This window comes from Ranitomeya variabilis, chromosome 8 (genome assembly GCF_051348905.1).
Source record: "Ranitomeya variabilis isolate aRanVar5 chromosome 8, aRanVar5.hap1, whole genome shotgun sequence".
Classification (NCBI taxonomy): Eukaryota; Metazoa; Chordata; class Amphibia; order Anura; family Dendrobatidae; genus Ranitomeya; species Ranitomeya variabilis.
Window position 1 is genome coordinate 24,772,932 of NC_135239.1, and position 18,394 is coordinate 24,791,325.

General features: G+C 48.4%; 2 protein-coding genes across 5 annotated transcripts in view; one reads left to right on the top strand and one right to left on the bottom strand.

The window, feature by feature from the left end:
• The window catches only part of SZT2 (SZT2 subunit of KICSTOR complex), a 116,424-nt gene extending 115,350 nt beyond the window's left edge, over positions 1-1,074 (top strand). For all 4 annotated transcript variants that reach the window (XM_077277501.1, XM_077277504.1, XM_077277502.1 and 1 more), the window contains one exon: positions 633-1,074. In XM_077277501.1, coding sequence (XP_077133616.1) covers positions 633-776 — 144 coding nt within the window. In that variant the 3' untranslated portion in view covers positions 777-1,074. The remainder of the gene's footprint in view (positions 1-632) is intronic.
• Positions 971-14,077, bottom strand: HYI (hydroxypyruvate isomerase (putative)). The gene is made up of 8 exons (XM_077277506.1): positions 13,670-14,077; positions 12,517-12,628; positions 10,803-10,917; positions 9,789-9,867; positions 3,260-3,309; positions 2,616-2,685; positions 1,692-1,826; positions 971-1,402 (listed from the first exon to the last, which is right to left on the bottom strand). Exons 1-8 carry the CDS (start codon positions 13,869-13,871, stop codon positions 1,329-1,331), a joined length of 837 nt encoding a protein of 278 aa, XP_077133621.1. The 5' UTR covers positions 13,872-14,077; the 3' UTR covers positions 971-1,328.
• Between the last annotated feature and the right edge of the window lie 4,317 nt (positions 14,078-18,394).

The window sequence follows — 18,394 nt, forward strand, 5'->3', positions numbered from 1 at the left end:
TGGCTGCTTGATGTCTCCGCCGCCTGCGTCTGTCCCCTCTCTCCATAAACTGCTGTTTCTTCATTTTTGCACATTATTCAGTTGAATCCAGTTTACTGGAAATTACTGGAAATCAAAGTGAAAGGAACAATCATCGTCGCCGCGGCTTCTGAAGCGGAATAAATTTATCTTCAAAAGATGGCGATTTCAGAAGTGTCCGTCTATCTTCTGGATCCACACCGTGGAAGCTTTTGAGGATTACAAATTTAATCCTGCAGTAAAAGCGTCGCCGCCATCAGACGTCTGTCAATTCATCGGTCACGAGGGCTAAATAGTCGCTGTGTGAATACGGTCATTATCAGATTAACTGTAATAAGCAAGCGCTCCGCTAATAACACGGGCGGGCAGCAGCTCTGCCGAAAAACCAAAGTTGTTTTTTCTATAGTCTTTTCCAGACTCCTGAAAGGCAAGGTCCCTTTTTTGTGACCCTTATATGTAACTTTTCTATTAATAATCTTGAAATATACACATCAGACTTGACCCAAAGGGAGAAATTTCTACATTTTTGTACCATACTTTTTGCACCAGACTTCCGGTAATAACTTTATTGCATATTTTTACCATTTTTGCTCTTTTTTTTTTCTTTTTCTCAGAGTCTCAAGGTCGTGTTCCGGGAACCGTTTCCTGAGCAGCCGCAGAACAGTGAGAGTCCACCACCGCAGCTGGTTTCCACGTACCACCACCTGGAGTCTGTGATCAATACTGCCTGCTTCAACCTATGGAGCGGTCTGCTCTGACAGCGCCGCCATACGCTATTACAAGAGACTAGATCCCGCCAGGATGCGGCCCCTCGGGGAGGGAGGGCCGTCGCCATACGCTATTACAAGAGACTAGATCCCGCCAGGATGCGGCCCCTCGGGGAGGGAGGGTAATCTGCTGCTACAATCCTCTGCCGACAACCCCTCGGAGAGGAAAGAGACTGAGTCGTGTCAACAATCCCACAGATTTCTTTATTTTTAAGCCAAATTAAAAGATTTTATGTAAATGTAACAAAATCCCAAACCTATCAATAAATGATGTTCTCTTATAAAGAAAGTTTACGTGCCGCCATCTGATGTGATACCCGCTCGAGTTGCTGGTTGTAATTACCAAGCTTTCCCAGGCTTCTGAAAGGTAAATGTACCAAGCCCCTGGATTGCTACATAGCCATGTATGCAAGCTGCACAGGAACCTGGGAAAGCTGGGTGACCGTCAACATGGAACCTGTAATGATAGATGTGTTACTTTCTTCAGAACTTTTCTTATGACAGACAATGACTGGTGCGGGGCTGACATTCTCCATCCTCCGTTTACACTGCCGTGTCCTGGCCTCCATATTTCCTCCTGTAAGTCTTCATCCACCCGAGTCCGGCTGTCGTATCTCCTGCAGAAAAGAAAAGAAGTTTCTTATATTCTCTGAAGGTGCAGCTTCCGTATATCCTGGGGATCAGTCATGCTTTTCCTATGCTGCTATGTAAGGCTGTATCCCATAAAGGGGAGGGCGGTTGTTTTTCCTCTCCCCATGCTTTACACTGCAGTTCTGCATCAAAGTCTGATGCTGTAGCTCAAATTTAAGCAATTGGGTCCCCCCCCTCCTAACATCTTATCTTTTGACCTCCTCCATCATGTCTTGCCCCATCTAGGGGTCTCGCATGTTTTGCCCCCACACTCACCTCGCGGTCTGTATTCACATCCGATGTAGCCCTGGTAGCCGAGTTCCTGCAGGAGCTCATAGAGATACATGAAGTTCAGCTCTCCGGGGCTGTCTGGCTCGTTGCGATGAGGGACCTGAGCCACTTGCACGTGACCTGCGCAGAGATACGTGTCAGCTCACGCTGCCGGACGAGCGCCGAGGAATAAAATGTATCAGATGGGATTCCTGAAAATGGGAAACCCCAACGCTCCGCTAATGATGAGAGATGATGTCAAGAGCTGGATGAAGACTGAGGCAGAGGACAGCTCCGTTCCGGACATTAAAGGGGGTCAATAATCAATGGGGTATTGTCTGATAGAGCTTGTAATTACAAGCAATTTTGCAATTTGCGGCTTATTAAAATTTTCAGTCGTTCCTGCGATATTAACCCTTTACCACGCTTTACATCTCGTTGCCTTGGAGACCGACCACTGCTGCTAGACAGCACAACGTGCAGGGCTTACAAGTTCTTTACTGTTTTAATGCTGGTGTGCTCAAGTTCTTGGCCTCAAGTTCTTTACTGTTTTAATGCTGGCGTGCTGTTGCCTTTTCATCCTGGTACGTGCAGCGCTTACAAGTTAGGCTGCAGAGGCGGTCGGTCTCCTAGGCAACTAGCTGTAAAGAAAGGAAAAGTGCTGCAAATTTTAAACAAGATCAATCTGAAAATATCCATCTATGAAGATGGGGTACCCCTTTGAATGTTAGCAGTTGTATTGGCAAAAGGATTTATTGGGGATAAGCGGCGCAGCCATACAGCACGTGGTGAGAGCAGTATAGTATGTTGTGTGATCAGTACCCTGCGGTGGTCACCTCCGGAGGCAGCCAGCCAAACTCATCCTGCCGCTTCCTGTAAAAGCTCTGTAATTTCACCACCTTCCATACAAAGGGCAAAAATGTCTCTCACCTATCGATGGAAAATACGTCTTAATATTCTCTGTTAGATTTCCGTCCATTATCTGCCAATGGAAAAGATCCTATAACAGAAGAAAGATGCAGGTTTGATGATGTTGCAGACGGATGGTAAAGTGACATTAATAGTGCCCTAGTAATGAGAACCCACTTTTAGTGTAAAGGTTTTTTCCTTATTGCTATGTATTTAAATAAAATTAAGATCTTGTACTGTTCACCCTTGGCCTCTAGGTCTAATATTAGACCTATTCTTCCTGCTCTGGGTAGATGACTTTTCAGCAGTTTCATTACCATCAGACAGGATTAGAATGAAACACCTCTATATACAGTAGATAGCACAGGATCAACCACAGTAGGTGATGTCACAGCTCACCTCCTCCTCCTGTGCAATGACTGGCAACACAGGATCCAGCATTCACAATAGGTGATATCACAGCTCACCTCCTCCTCCTGTACAATAACTGATAACCCCTTTATATACAGTAGATGACTGGGATCCAGCATTCACAATAGGTGATAGCATGCTCTAATCTGGGAGCAGGTGAGCTGTGATAAGACAACATTTCTACATCAACAAGTAGGGTCTGAGTCTATTGCTGGAAGTCTGGAATTAAGAGTAAGAAACGAGTCACAACTTACCATCTGCATCTTCACATTGGGTCTTCCCACCTTCTGTAAGATTGAGGCTCCTAGAAGAACACAACCGGCCTGTAGTACTATGAAGCCTGAGAACCTTGCCCTGCCGCGCCTCACTTACCCTGCCGCGATGACCCTGCCGCGCATCACTTACCCTGCCGCGATGACCCTGCCGCGCATCACTTACCCTGCCGCGATGACCCTGCCGCGCATCACTTACCCTGCCGCGATGACCCTGTTACGCATCACTTACCCTGCCGCGATGACCCTGCCGCACATCACTTACCCTGCCGCGATGACCCTGTTAGGCATCACTTACCCTGCCGCGCATCACTTATCCTTCTGCGATCACCCTGCTGCACATTCCTTACCCTGCCGTGCATCCCTTACCCTGCCGTGCATCCCTTACTCTGCTGCGATCACCCTGCCGCGCATCACTTTCTCCTACGTATCATTGGGGGACACAGGACGAATGGGTGTTATGCTGCTGCCACCAGGAGGACACTAAGTTAAACACACACAAAAGATTAACTCCTCCCCTGCAGTATACACCCACGGCTGGACAATCCGGAGCCAGTTCTTACTTAGTGTCTCAGGAGGCACTTGGGTCCTCAGGACCCCACCAATTTTTCTTTTTGTTTTAACGGAGAGAAGGGAGCGACAGGCAAATTTTCAGCCCTGATCTCTCCCGCACCAACAACGGGCAAGTACACGGAGCGTTCCTCCTGTATCCTTTCCCGCGACGATGGATGCCAGCCCTGGCTCACCTTTCAGTGTGGCGACGGTTCCCTAGCGTTCCGATCTCCCTCCCTCCTTTTCAGGCGACCATGGGGACTAATCATCCACCTAAGTCTCCTGGAGCCAGGGCACAGCCGGACAGATTGACAGGGCGTCCGTGCAGCCGTCCACTGCATCACCACTGTATATAGCGGTTGACACATGGCGGCAGTAGCTCTCCACCCTCTCCCTATCAAGGTGAAGGTGGATGGAGCATCGGTCCCATCGCACAAGGTAAGTGCGGGGACCGACGAGCTGGCAGCAGGGGGGGCCCCCTTACTCTCTTCCAATGCGGCTCTGCAGCCGCGGGGCAGCGTGCGGCTCTGCAGCCGCGGGGCAGCGTGCGGCTCTGCAGCCGCGGGGCAGCGTGCGGCTCTGCAGCCGCGGGACAGCGTGAGGCTCTGCAACCGCGGGGCAGCGTGCGGCTCTGCAGCCGCGGGGCAGCGTTATTCCTCTGTGGGGGCTCGGCGGCGCCCAGGCCCGGGCCGGACTAGCGCCCGCCTACAAGCACGCCGCCGCCCGCCCACGACACGCCCCCTCCCTGGGCGCTTCTCGCTCCCGAGAAGCGCCCTTCTCACATCTCGGCGGCCATCTTGGATCAGGAAGTGCGCTGACGGCTCTGCAGCACCGCAGCGCACAGGAGGATCTCCCTGCCAGCCACCGCAGAACTTAGGTGAGACGCACCCAATAGGATTGTCTCCCCCCCTGCCAGTACGCTCATTTAATCAGAAACATGTCACAGTCTAGGCATAAACAGACTGGAAAGACCCACTCTGTTATTTTTGCTGTGTGCACCTCCTGCAAGATATCTCTGCCCCGAGGTCACACTACCCCGCTGTGCTCCGCCTGCGAAACGCCTGCGGCACAGGATACTCCGGCCTCTGACCCGGAATGTACCGAGCCTAGTACCCCCGCATGGGCGTCCTCCCTCGCTCGCTCTGTGGCATCTTTGGAAAGGACGATACAGTCCCTCCGTGACCCGTCCCTTACTCAGGGAACTTCCACGGAGGTTGTAACGCGGTCTAAGAACCCTTCGCGGTCTAGAGGTCGTACTGTTTCTAGAAGCCCTCACTCATCCAAGAAAAGGTCCAGAGTAATGTCTCCGGTCCGTGATCAGCCCTCAAACTCAGAGAGCGATGTCTCTCGTCACTCTTCCCCGACTCATAGCAGGGAATCCCTCCTGGATGACGCATCCGACGCGTCCTGTTCTCCAGAGTATCGTCACGATCAAGAGACTCTAGATTCTCTTATAGATTCTGTTAGTCAGACGCTTCAGTTAGAGGATGAAATCCCGTCCAAGGCGGCTCATCCCGTGTCATTTGGGCGAGCCACAAAGGCTCATAAATTTTTTCCTACGCACCCTCAGTTCAAGGATATTGTAGATCAACATAGAGTCCGTCCGGATAAACGTTTCTCAGGTCAGAAGGCTATGCAATCAAAGTATCCGTTCGCTCAGGACCTAACTAAGGAGTGGTCTCAGTCACCCTCCGTGGACCCGCCAGTGTCGCGGCTAGCCACCAAGGCGGTTCTATCCTCCTCCGAGGGTGCGTCCGTCAAGCATCCCACTGATAGACAAATTGACCAGATGGCTCGCTCGGCTTTTGAAGCCTCCTCGGCTTCTCTCTTTCCCTCTTTTGCCATCACGTGGGTCGCAAAAGCCATGTCCCATTGGGCAGAGTCTTTATCCTCTACGGCACTACGGGCCGACTTACCCCCAGAAATTTCACACCTGGCCACTCAGATCGCCAGAGCGGGGGACTTTGTAGTTTCCGCGTCCTTAGACGCGGCCAACTGTGCCTCACAGGCAGCGGCCAATGCTGTCACGATCCGCAGATCCCTTTGGCTCAGGGACTGGAAAGCGGACTCGGGATCCAAAAAATCCCTCACGTCTCTTCCATACCAGGGCGAACGTCTATTTGGGGATAAACTAGACAAAATAATCGCAGACTCCACAGGAGGAAAGAGCAAATTTCTTCCCCAGCAACGTACTTTTCGCCCCTTTCGCAATCAACAGGGCCGAGGCCGATATTTCCGTTTCGGCTCCAATTGGTCCAATCCCTCCTCCGCGCCACCTGGCGTCGGGAGAGGTCAGCGCAAGGACAGAGCCTCCCAGCCGTCTTACAAGCCTTCTCCCACTTGGAGAGGCAGACCCAGACAACAGGGATCCCGAGGGCCCAGACCTGGCAGGTCCCCACCTCAATGACTTTTGGCAAACACCGAAGGACACCGACAAAGTAGGCGGCCGCCTACTTTTCTTTCGGGACGCGTGGCTCTCGGTAGTTTCCGACCGATGGGTCCGCGACCTAGTGTCCTACGGTTACAGGATAGAGTTTGTCTCTCTTCCCCCGCCTCGTTTCTTCCAGTCCCCCCCTCCCAGGGCAAGGGTCGGTCAGTATTTCCAGGCTATAAGGTCGCTATGGGAAGATGGGGTCATCATCCCGGTACCTCAGAACGAGTGGTACCAAGGTTTTTATTCCAACCTTTTCATCGTACCAAAAAAGGACGGCTCAGTACGTCCAATACTAGACCTCAAACTACTCAACAGGTACGTACGCGTACATCATTTCCGTATGGAGTCCCTCCGCTCGGTGATTGCCTCTCTGGAAGAGGGCGAGTTTCTTGCATCTCTAGATGTGCAGGACGCTTATCTGCACATCCCCATCCTACCGTCTCATCAGCGGTTCCTCCGCTTCGCGGTCCAGGGACACCATTTTCAGTTTGTCGCCCTACCCTTCGGGCTTGCCACTGCCCCTCGGGTATTCACCAAGGTCATGGCAGCTGCCGTGGCCATTCTCCATGCTCGAGGTATAGTGGTGTTGCCCTACTTGGACGACATTCTCATAAAGGGTCCCTCTTTTCGGTCCTGCTCAGAAGCAGTAGATGTCACGATAAATACCTTTTTGCGCCTGGGTTGGAAGATCAATTTCAAAAAATCTTCTCCAGTCCCGGCTCAAACCATATCCTACCTGGGGATGATCCTAGATTCCTCTCGGGGTCTAGTACTTCTACCTCCGGTAAAGGTATCCACTCTGCAGAGAGAAGTCCGAAAGCTTACCCAACCTCTCCCTCACTCCCTACGTTTCTCCATGAGGGTTCTCGGCAGGATGGTGGCGGCAATGGAGGCAGTGCCCTTTGCGGTATTTCACCTCCGTCCCCTACAGCACGCTCTTCTAGCAGTATGGGACAGGAATCCTGCCTCGCTAGACCGCCGTCTCCTGCTCTCTCGATCAATCAGGCAGTCCCTCAGGTGGTGGACCAAGAGGTCCTCCCTGACTCGGGGGAAGTCCTTTCTTCCGGTGCACTGGTTGGTCGTCACAACGGACGCCAGTCTCTTCGGCTGGGGCGCTGTGTTCCGATGCCACTCGACTCAGGGTCGCTGGTCCCCGCAGGAATCCCAGCTGCCCATCAACATCCTAGAGATTCGGGCAATCCGACTGGCACTCCGCCAGTTTCAGCCGTTTCTTTCCGGCCGCGCGGTCAGAGTCCAGTCCGACAACGCCACTGCGGTAGCCTATATCAACCGGCAAGGGGGCACTCGCAGCAAGGCGGCCATGGTCGAGGTATCGCTCATTCTCCGCTGGGCCGAGACCAACCACTCCATACTATCAGCAGTTTACATCCCGGGCGTGGAAAACTGGGAAGCGGACTTTCTAAGTCGCCACAGCCTCGATCCCGGAGAGTGGTCTCTCCATCCCGCAGTCTTTCACCAGATATGCTCTCGTTGGGGGACTCCGGACGTGGACCTGATGGCATCTCGCCTCAATTGCCAGGTTCCCGTCTTCATGGCCAGGTCTCACGACCCCTCAGCCTTCGGAGCCGACGCTCTAGTCCTCTCATGGCAGGGTTTCAGACTCCCATACATTTTTCCCCCAATTCCTCTTCTGGCAAAGGTAATCAGGAAGATCAGGGCAGAACGGATTCCAGTAATTCTCATCGCCCCGGACTGGCCGCGCAGGACGTGGTACGCCGAGATGGTGCAACTGGTCTCAGACGTACCCTGGAGGCTGCCAAGTCGCGCAGACCTTCTGTCTCAAGGGCCCATTTACCACCCGAACTCAGAGGCCCTATCTTTAACGGCGTGGCCGTTGAGTCCTGGGTACTGAGGCAGAAGGGTTTGCCCCAGACGGTTATATCTACCATGCTCCGCGCACGCAAGCCTTCCTCCATGCGCATCTACCACCGCGCCTGGAAGGCTTACTTCGCCTGGTGCAGAGATCGGGGTCGGTCTCCCCTCCAATTTTCTATTCCTCACATTTTGGAATTCCTCCAATCAGGCGTAGACTTGGGCCTTGCTCTCAGCTCTCTTAAGGGCCAAATTTCTGCTCTCTCGGTTCTTTTCCAGAGAAGGATTGCAAACAAATTGCAAGTCAAGACTTTCATCCAGGGAGTTTCTCATATGGTTCCACCTTACAAGATGCCCTTGGAACCATGGGATCTGAATCTGGTCCTCTGTGCTCTTCAAGAGCCACCCTTTGAACCCTTGCAAGAAGTGTCCTTGCGGTTCTTATCGTGGAAGATTGCCTTTCTCGTGGCTGTCACGTCTATTAGACGTGTCTCTGAGCTAGCAGCCCTGTCTTGCCAACCTCCTTTCCTCGTGTTCCACCAGGACAAGGTAGTTCTACGGACATGTCCGACTTTTCTTCCGAAGGTCGTTTCCTCATTCCATCTTAATGAGGAGATTGTTCTTCCCTCACTGTGCCCTGCTCCTTCTCACCGCACGGAAAGGGCGCTCCACACTCTGGACCTAGTGAGGGGTCTCAGACGTTATGTCTCTAGAACTGCGTCTCTCCGTAGGTCAGACGCCTTGTTCGTTCTTCCGGAAGGGCCACGGAAGGGTCTACCCGCTTCCAAGGCCTCCATTGCCAAGTGGATTCGTTCCGCCATCCAAGAGTCCTACCGTGTCAAGGGTCACGCCGCACCTCCGGGGATCAAGGCTCATTCTACCCGGTCAGTCGGCGCGTCCTGGGCCATCCGGCATCAGGCATCGGCAGCACAGGTCTGTAAGGCTGCCACATGGTCCAGCCTACATACGTTCACGAAGCACTACCATGTGCACTCTCAGGCCTCGGCAGACGCGTCCGTCGGTAGGCGAATCCTACAAGCGGCAGTGTCTCATCTGTAGCTCGTAGGCACGCACAGCATTTATAACTTCTTGTTGCCCACCCAGGGACTGCTTTGGGACGTCCCATTCGTCCTGTGTCCCCCAATGATACGTAGGAGAAAAGGAGATTTTTGTGTACTCACCGTAAAATCTCTTTCTCCGAGTCAATCATTGGGGGACACAGCACCCTCCCTGTTAGCCTAGTTTGGCTTGGTTATTCTTTTCAGTCTGTGTTTTTGACTATAACATGTTTTCTGTTTTTAACTGGTTTACTCCTACTGCTTTGTTACCGAACTGGCTCCGGATTGTCCAGCCGTGGGTGTATACTGCAGGGGAGGAGTTAATCTTTTGTGTGTGTTTAACTTAGTGTCCTCCTGGTGGCAGCAGCATAACACCCATTCGTCCTGTGTCCCCCAATGATTGACTCGGAGAAAGAGATTTTACGGTGAGTACACAAAAATCTCCTTTTCCCTGCCACGATGACCCTGCCGCGCATCACTTATCCTTCTGCGATCACCCTGCCACGATCATCCTGCTGCACATCCCTTACCCTGCCGTGCATCCCTTACTCTGCTGCGATCACCCTGCCGCGCATCACTTACCCTGCCGCGCATCACTTACTCTGCTGCCATCACCCTGCCGCGCATCACTTACCCTGCCGCGGGGTGTTCAGGAAATAAAGGGGCTCTGAAATGCGGCAGTTTATAGGTTCGATGAGACCCACAATCCCGGCCTGAAAGGAGAAGTAACAGTTACCTCCAAGATCCGCTCTACTTTATGCACAAAAATAAGTGAGCTTTTTTCTTCTTCTCAGATTTCCACATGCTAATTAGCTCATACAAAAAGTCTAAATAGTTTCCTAAGAAATTTAAGTGGATTCTGCAAATCCACTTTAGGCCCGGGGGTCACACTACCGTATAATACGGACGAGTACTATGCCATAAAAAAATCGCATAGTACTTGGACCAGTATTCATCTATGGGGCAGCTCCTATCACTGTTTTTTCCTCAGCCGTTTTCAACGTGCGAGTGAAATCTGAGCATGCTGCGATTGTCACCAACACTCGGCTGAGTCTCGGCTCATTCACACTCATATAAATCTATGGGTGCGAGTGACACAGCGCACATCACTCAGATATCATCCGAGTGATGTGCGATATACACCAATGCCGGCAATGGAGGAGATGGAGAAATTAGTTTCTCCACCTCCTCAGCAGCTGTGCTCCGATTCTCTCTCTACGAGAAGCTCGGAGCACAGACGCATGACACTCGGCTCCTGCTGACAGCAGAGCAGGAGCCAAGGGTCATTAGCATATCGCATCGGATGCAATACACTCATCTGACCCCGGCCTTATTCACATTCACAGCCTATATTCTACTTCAGAGCAGCATTCAGTATTCTGCTAGATGGTGTTGGAAAGAATCAGCAAGCTTCTACAGACAGGGCCGACCCCTGTATAGCGCCTGGAGTAATGCAGATACTGAACAAGGAAGTGACGTGTGAGAAGGGAAAGGTAACTGCAAGAGAAAATGAGCTGTGGAGCATAAAGATAATTAGTGATGATTGTAAATTATGTTGGAAGCACTGTCCTGCCAGGAGAACGAGGGCGACACCAACCCCCACCGCAAATCATAGCCCGATGGTGACAAGGCTGGATCCCACTCAGACCTCATTTAGCATATCGGCGGCATATCTCAGGTTCTCAATGAAAGTCTCCTCCATTTCATTCTCAATAGATGCCCTGTCCATGCCTGCAGGAACCCGCCCGGCCATGATGTGTATCCTGTAAGAGAAAACCCAGCACAAAGGTCAGAGCTGCCCCTGATGTACCTCCTGTGTTATACTCCAGAGCTGCACTCACTCTTCTGCTGGTGCAGTCACTGTGTACATACATTACATTACTGATCCTGAGTTACATCCTGTATTATACTCCAGAGCTGCACTCACTATTCTGCGGGTGCAGTCATTGTGTACATACATTACTGATCCTGAGTTACATCCTGTATTATACTCCAGAGCTGCACTCATTATTCTGCTGGTGCAGTCACTGTGTACATACATTACATTACTGATCCTGAGTTACATCCTTTATTATACTCCAGAGCTGCACTCACTACTCTGCTGGTGCAGTCACTGTGTACATACATTACATTACTGATCCTGAGTTATATCCTGTATTATACTCCAGAGCTGCACTCACTATTCTGCTGGTGCAGTCACTGTGTACATACATTACATTACTGATCCTGAGTTACATCCTTTATTATACTCCAGAGCTGCACTCACTACTCTGCTGGTGCAGTCACTGTGTACATACATTACATTACTGATCCTGAGTTATATCCTGTATTATACTCCAGAGCTGCACTCACTATTCTGCTGGTGCAGTCACTGTGTACATACATTACATTACTGATCCTGAGTTACATCCTTTATTATACTCCAGAGCTGCACTCACTATTCTGCTGGTGCAGTCACTGTGTACATACATTACATTACTGACACTGAGTTACATTCTGTATTATACTCCAGAGCTGCACTCACTATTCTGCTGGTGCAGTCACTGTGTACATACATTACATTACTGACACTGAGTTACATCTTGTATTATACTCCAGAGCTGCACTCACTATTCTGCTGGTGCAGTCACTGTGTACATACATTCCATTACTGATCCTGAGTTACGTCCTGTATTATACTCCAGAGCTGCACTCACTATTCTGCTGGTGCAGTCACTGTGTACATACATTACATTACTGATCCTGAGTTACATCCTGTATTATGCTCCAGAGCTGCACTCACTATTCTGCTGGTACAGTCACTGTGTACATACATTACATTACTGATCCTGAGTTACCTCCTGTATTATACTCCAGAGCTGCACTCACTATTCTGCTGATGCAGTCACTGTGTACATACATTACATTACTGATCCTGAGTTACATCCTGTATTATGCTCCAGAGCTGCACTCACTATTCTGCTGGTGCAGTCACTGTGTACATACATTACATTACTGATCCTGAGTTACATCCTGTATTATGCTCCAGAGCTGCACTCACTATTCTGCTGGTACAGTCACTGTGTACATACATTACATTACTGATCCTGAGTTACATCCTGTATTATGCTCCAGAGCTGCAGTCACTATTCTGCTGGTGCAGTCACTGTGTACATACATTACATTACTGATCCTGAGTTACATTCTGTATTATACTCCAGAGCTGCACTCACTATTCTGCTGGTACAGTCACTGTGTACATACATTACATTACTGATCCTGAGTTACATCGTGTATTATACCCCAGAGCTGCACTCACTATTCTGCTGGTTGTTATTAGAAGCACTCTTGTGCACCACTTATAATACAATTCCTCCTGTTACCTGGTGCAGTCCAGTTCTCGGGCCCATGTGACCGCCTGTTGTAGACCGGCGCGGAATTCATCTTGTCTCCCGGGTAAAGCGCCGAGCCCCAGTTCTCCGGCCGTCACGTCTCCTATCGGGAGGAAAAATTACAGACGAGTTATGATACAGGAAAGAAATATATCTTGGTACCGTGTTAGCCAGTAGATAGAAAAATATTTAGAATTGAGAGTCCTCAGTGGTTGATACCTTTTAATGGCTAACTGAAAAGATGGTAACAAATTACGAGTTATGATAATTTATCAGTATAAGTTGTAAACCCAGAAGCGTCGGAGCGCCGGGGCCACAGCTCAGGGCCGTCCTCCACTGGCAGACAAGGGGAACGGCAGGTGACGGCGGCATCCTACCCAAGAGAATGTCGCCATTACACTCAGGGATGATCGGCGCCAGATTTATCGGACTGCTTTTTATTGGGGGCCGTGATCGGCGATGGCTTCCTGCCATTTTCAAGATCTTTGCTTGCTGTCAAGGAATGAAAACCAAATCATGCAATAGTCAACTGGATTAAAGGAGATTTACAGATGCAGAAATTGCTGCTTTTTTTTGTCACTTTACCCCCCAAAAAATGCAATAAAAATACGTGCCCCCAAAATGGTGCCAATAAATACTACAGCTCATTGCGCCAACAAGACAGCAACGGAAAAAATGTTACTGCCCTGGAAAATAGAGGCAAAAAAAAAATCATAGACAAAGCCCCCCTCCCCCTTTTTTTTTTTTTTTTTTTTTTTTTAAAGAAAATCAAAAAATTTTATGAGCCACAAAAAAAACCTTGACACCTTTGGTGTCCCCATAATCACACGAAATCGCAAAAAAAGGAAAACTATAAAAAACAAAAATCCTTTTCTCAAGATGATAAAATGAACGGCGGGCTGGAAAGTCGCATAAACACGAGCCCACGTCCGGCGACGGGGGATGGGGAAATAATAATAAAAAAAAGTTGTTTTTAGAAGAAAGGGAGGGAAAAAAACAATGACAATTAAGGGGCTAATAAGCGACACGTAGACGTTTGCGCCATCGCCGCGCTGGACGACAACACGGCGCAAAATAAAGATGGCGGCACAGGGTGTGTAACCTAGCAACACAAGGCTCCCAGACGCCATGGCCGCCCTGTCACCTGCAGGAGTGTTCATCAGCACCAGCTCCATGTTGTTTTCCTTCAGCGCGGCCTTCATCCCCCCGAGATCCGCGGCGTAAGGCCAGGCCACCTCCACCGCCGGGAAGCCGGCCCGGGCCGCCGCCGAGATCCTCCCGGGGAGGTCGGGGACGTCCTGGAATAACCACGAGACATTGGCCGCGAAGCGTAATGGCGGCGGCATCGTGACAGGAGGGAGAGGCTGCAGGGCGCTCCGGGCCGGGGGCGGCGGTCAGGAGAGTCCGGGGATGTGCGGGAGGAGCTAGGCCGCGGCCTGCAGAGCGGAGAAGCCGGGGGCAAAGTCCTGAGGGACGGCGCAGTGATGGTGGCTGCTCTCCTCACCGCAGCGCCGCCCGCACCGTACACTGAGCGCGCAATGTGCGCAGGTGGAGGGTTCTGTGTTGTCTCTGCTCACACTTCACTTTTTTTTTTTTTTTTCGTATTTTTCCTTTTTTTTTTTTCTTACATATTTATTTTTCTGTTCCCATAGACGCAGCCCTCATTATTTTGGGGGCAATTTGTAGTAAATGACCCCCCCATGTAATATACTGAACCATGGGGAGAAATCTTTCCAAGCACCGTAAAAAAAAATATATATTTTTTTTATTTAAAAAATATAATTTCTGTCGTTGTGGGTTTATTATTATTTTTTTTCATGTTTACAGCGTTCATTGTGCACCTCGGACCTCCCGGCGAGAACGACCAGAGCCGTACAACGCCTATGAAGTTTATTATTATAAGGTTTAACAAAAAAATGAATAACTTTGTAAAAAAAAATATATATATATATATTGGATTGTGTCCCATTTTCTGAGACCATTTTTTCTTTTTTTATTAATTTTCGATTGAACCTAGAATTTGCAATGAAGGAAATTACATGGGGGTACACATGTCTACAGGGGTGGGGGGGGGGGTAAGGATCGGCTCTTCGGAAGCCCCCAGCTGCCAGTGACACCCCAAAATGGTAATGCAAGGCAGATAAAAAAATAAAAATTAAAAGGTTCCATCCTCCCCATCAGATTGAGCTCACTGATAGATTCTAAGTGAACTCATTCTGCATAGAAATGAGGCGATGATACATTGTAACTAGTTCAGAGTCAGGCCTTTTACTCCTGCTCCGGACCAGGCACATTTTCACGTTTTTTTTTTTTCCTCGTATGGGGTGGAAAAAAAAAAACGCTTTGTTCAAAGAAGTTTTGCATTTTTTTTTCCGTGCTGGATGGGGCTTAGTTTTTATGTTACTGTGACACTTTTTTAAAATTTATATGATATCTGTGGGGAAAAAGGGAAATACGTGCCTGTTTACTTTTTTTTATACCTACAAAGGACCACTAGCATACAAGCAAAAATGAGTCCCCCTTTCTGAAGCAATTATCCATTGTATGTCGTATATGGTTGGTTTTTTTTTGTTTGTTTTTTTTTTATCGGGCTAGTAACGGGGATTTGAATTGTCAGTAGCAATCCTTCTCCGGATTCCGTCATTTGACGGATCGGGCGCCATAGGCTTCCATTCTAGCAAACGACGGACGGCGACGGATCGTCGCTGTCCGTTTTTTCAACGGACACAAAAAACGTTACTATGTCCGTTTTCTCCAGCCGCCGGATAAACAATTTTCGACGGATCCGGCGAAAAATGGATGAAACGTGAGGCCATCCGTCGCTAATACGAGTCTATGAGAAAAAAACGGATCCGGCGGCATCATTCGCCGGATCCGGTTTTTTTTTCAAAATTTGACGGATTGTGACTGACGGCAAAAAAAACTGATGTGTGAAAGCAGCCTAATAAATCTGTTTTTAATGGAGACAATTTTTAACGTTTTTCAAGTCCTATAAAGAAGCCAACGGTAACTTGCCTGAGGACGGCTGTACCTGGAGCAAGATGTGTTTTGAAAATAGAATATAGAAAAAAAAACCTTGACCCTAAAAATGCACCAAACGTAAACAAACAAATAAATCAAAAAGAACATTGGGAGACATTTATCATTGTGCTCGATATTTGCTCAAACTGCAACATTTCGTTGTCATAAACGTAACCAAATGTATCATTGTCTTTATGTCATTTATTACACCATTAAAAAGGACAAGAAAAGTGTTTTGGTTAACCCTTTCGTGTGGCGTACTACATAGTTATGGTTGCTTTTGATAAAAGTCACATATTCTAGAACGGTCTAACCAGTCTTTAGAAAAAGGCAAGGAATAAATAAATCAGTGTTTGTATTTGTAAGATTCGTAGAGAGTTTCATTGGTGACACTGGACACATTTCCTGCTCTCTTCTAAACTTGGGATGCGTTCCATTTAACATTCAAAGAAAGTTGTAAGTTGAGTAAACTTTTGCATTAACGTTGGACATTGAACACCTCGTTCTCAGGCTCTTATCGAACATTGGGAAGTGTATTACCATGATCGCTTAAATGTTGCGCTGGCGTAATTTTCGCCAAATTTTCTTATTAAGGTGCGACATTTGATTATCTAGTGGTGGCGTTGAAGTGGGTGAGCTAAAGATTTGGTGCAAATTACGGTACTCTGTTTTGTTTTGTTTTCTTGGACTTTGATGTGCCACTATTAACATTTAGCAAATGTCTGTCATTTGTTTTGTTTTGTTTTTGTGCAAAAAAACTTAAACTCTGGCAAAGACCTTTTTGTTTTTCCATGAAATGAGTGAAAGCACCCTAAAAAGTGTTTAGAAGCTTTTCTTAATTAGTTTTATCCCAGTGCGATACTGTTCAGTAACTCCTCCGCTTGCTCCTCCACCTTATACAATTTATATTAAGAAATTCCACACATTCGCTGTGACCTCAGATGACACTGTCTTCTCCGATCCGCTCACCCGGTACACACCTTTCCCCTCCACGCCGTACGATGCATCTGCTCCTCTTCTTGAGCATCTTTTAATAATTTCTCATGTTCACACCTAACTCACCTAATCTTTGCCTGAACTGGCAGGAGTGGTAACAGGTCTTGACTTTTCCTATGGTTAACAAGACAGTGTGGAAAATATGTCCCGGGGAGCGGGATGACAAGTGTAGTATTTGGAAATACTTGAAGATTGACTTGAGATAAGTGTGACGGATTCCAAGACACCCGAGAGACGGATACTGATGAATCCGCCACTTCACCTTTCCAGGAAGAAGACACTTTAGGAACGAAGAGGATTGTTTTGGAACATCTGGAGGCCTAAGAAATTTAGAGTGCGGCAATGACTGAAATTTACATTAAAGGAAAATATCTTTGTGGATTATTGCTCAGCATACAAATAAAGACTAATGTCAGCTACACCTGCTGATATCGACGGGCTCGGAAAAAGGGTCTAATGTGCATGGGGACGCTGACGTCCTTCAAATCTTTTTGCTGAACTCTCCTTTTTAAGGCGCAGTCAGATGCCTGTATAAATGAGACCAAGATCGGAACGCAAAAAAGCGTTTTTCTAGTTATACACAACAAAACCAGATTCCGTAAAAAGAAAAAAAAAAGTTTTGCTGTAATCTGTGAGCCTTAGGCTACTTTCACACTAGCGTTATCTGCATTCCGTCACAATGCGTCGTTTTGCCGAAAAAACGCATCCTGCAAAAGTGTTTGCAGGATGCGTTTTTTCACCATTGATTAACATTAAGCGACGCATTGTGACGGATTGCCACACGTCGCACCCGTCGTGCGACAGATGCGTCGTGCAGTGGCGGACCGTCGGGAACAAAAAACGTTGCTTGCAACGTTTTTTGCTCCGTCGTAAACATCTTTTCCGACCGCGCATGCGCGGCCGGAACTCCGCCCCCACCTCCCCGCACCTCACAATGGGGCAGCGGATGCGCTGGAAAAATGCATCCGCTGCCCCCGTTGTGCGGCGGAGACAACGCTAACGTCGGCCCGACGTACAGCGACGGGCCGAGCCCGACGCTAGTGTGAAAGTAGCCTTACATGTTTTTTTTCATTGACAGGGCTGTATCGGGGCTTGTTTCCTGCAGGTTGAGTTGACGTTTTCATTGGCACCATTTTGGAATTCAAAGATTTTTTTGATTTTTTTGCTTATAAAGGACACTTTGTGGCAAATTTATCAATCCTGTCTGATAACTTAGTGCAAACACATGCTACAGATTTGTCCCAGTGATTCATGCGGTTTCATAAATCTGGAGCAGTTTAAGACTAAGTCTACACCATCTTTTTGTTTACTTATTTTGTGGCTGAAAGTTACGCCAACATTTTGGTGAATGGTCGGCCATGTTCAGTGATTACCTCCAAGGCACAAATAGTGCCTAGAATACATAATATGGAGCAGTTCATGAAAAACAGCCATTTGATGCCATGTAAGTTAGAATTCTGGAGCATTTTGCTTTCAGAATGTCCCTTTTTACTCCGTTTCTGATGACCGCTTTAACTAAGAATTGCAAACTCGAAACGCGTAAGGAGACAGAAACACAGTCTTTTTAATAATAAAGGTTAGATGTTTACATTGGGTGCGGGATTTTGTTTTCTCTGTTTTCCGAACTACAATTGTCAGAACCACAAAATCTCACATTAAGGGGTTTATAGAAGGTTCAGTTCATAATTGATATAGGAGCCGTCAATTTTTTGGGGGTTGAAATTCAGTTCAAAATGGGTTTTATTAACCTGTAAATGTCTGTGATGTAGCCAATGTAGAATGGAAGGAGAGGTGCGATTCTGAATCTGTAGAAGGGATAGATGGATCATGGAGCATCTCGGGTCTTAAGGTG

Excerpts from the sequence above, each read along its gene's own strand:
- HYI (XM_077277506.1), bottom strand. The coding sequence starts at position 13,871 with ATGCCGCCGCCATTACGCTTCGCGGCCAATGTCTCGTGGTTATTCCAG. Across the intron at positions 3,310-9,788 it reads CCTGAACACCCCGCGGCAGG|GAGCCTCAATCTTACAGAAG; the intron begins GTAAGTGATGCG and ends GTGTTCTTCTAG. Across the intron at positions 1,827-2,615 it reads GACGTATTTTCCATCGATAG|GTCACGTGCAAGTGGCTCAG; the intron begins GTGAGAGACATT and ends ATCTCTGCGCAG.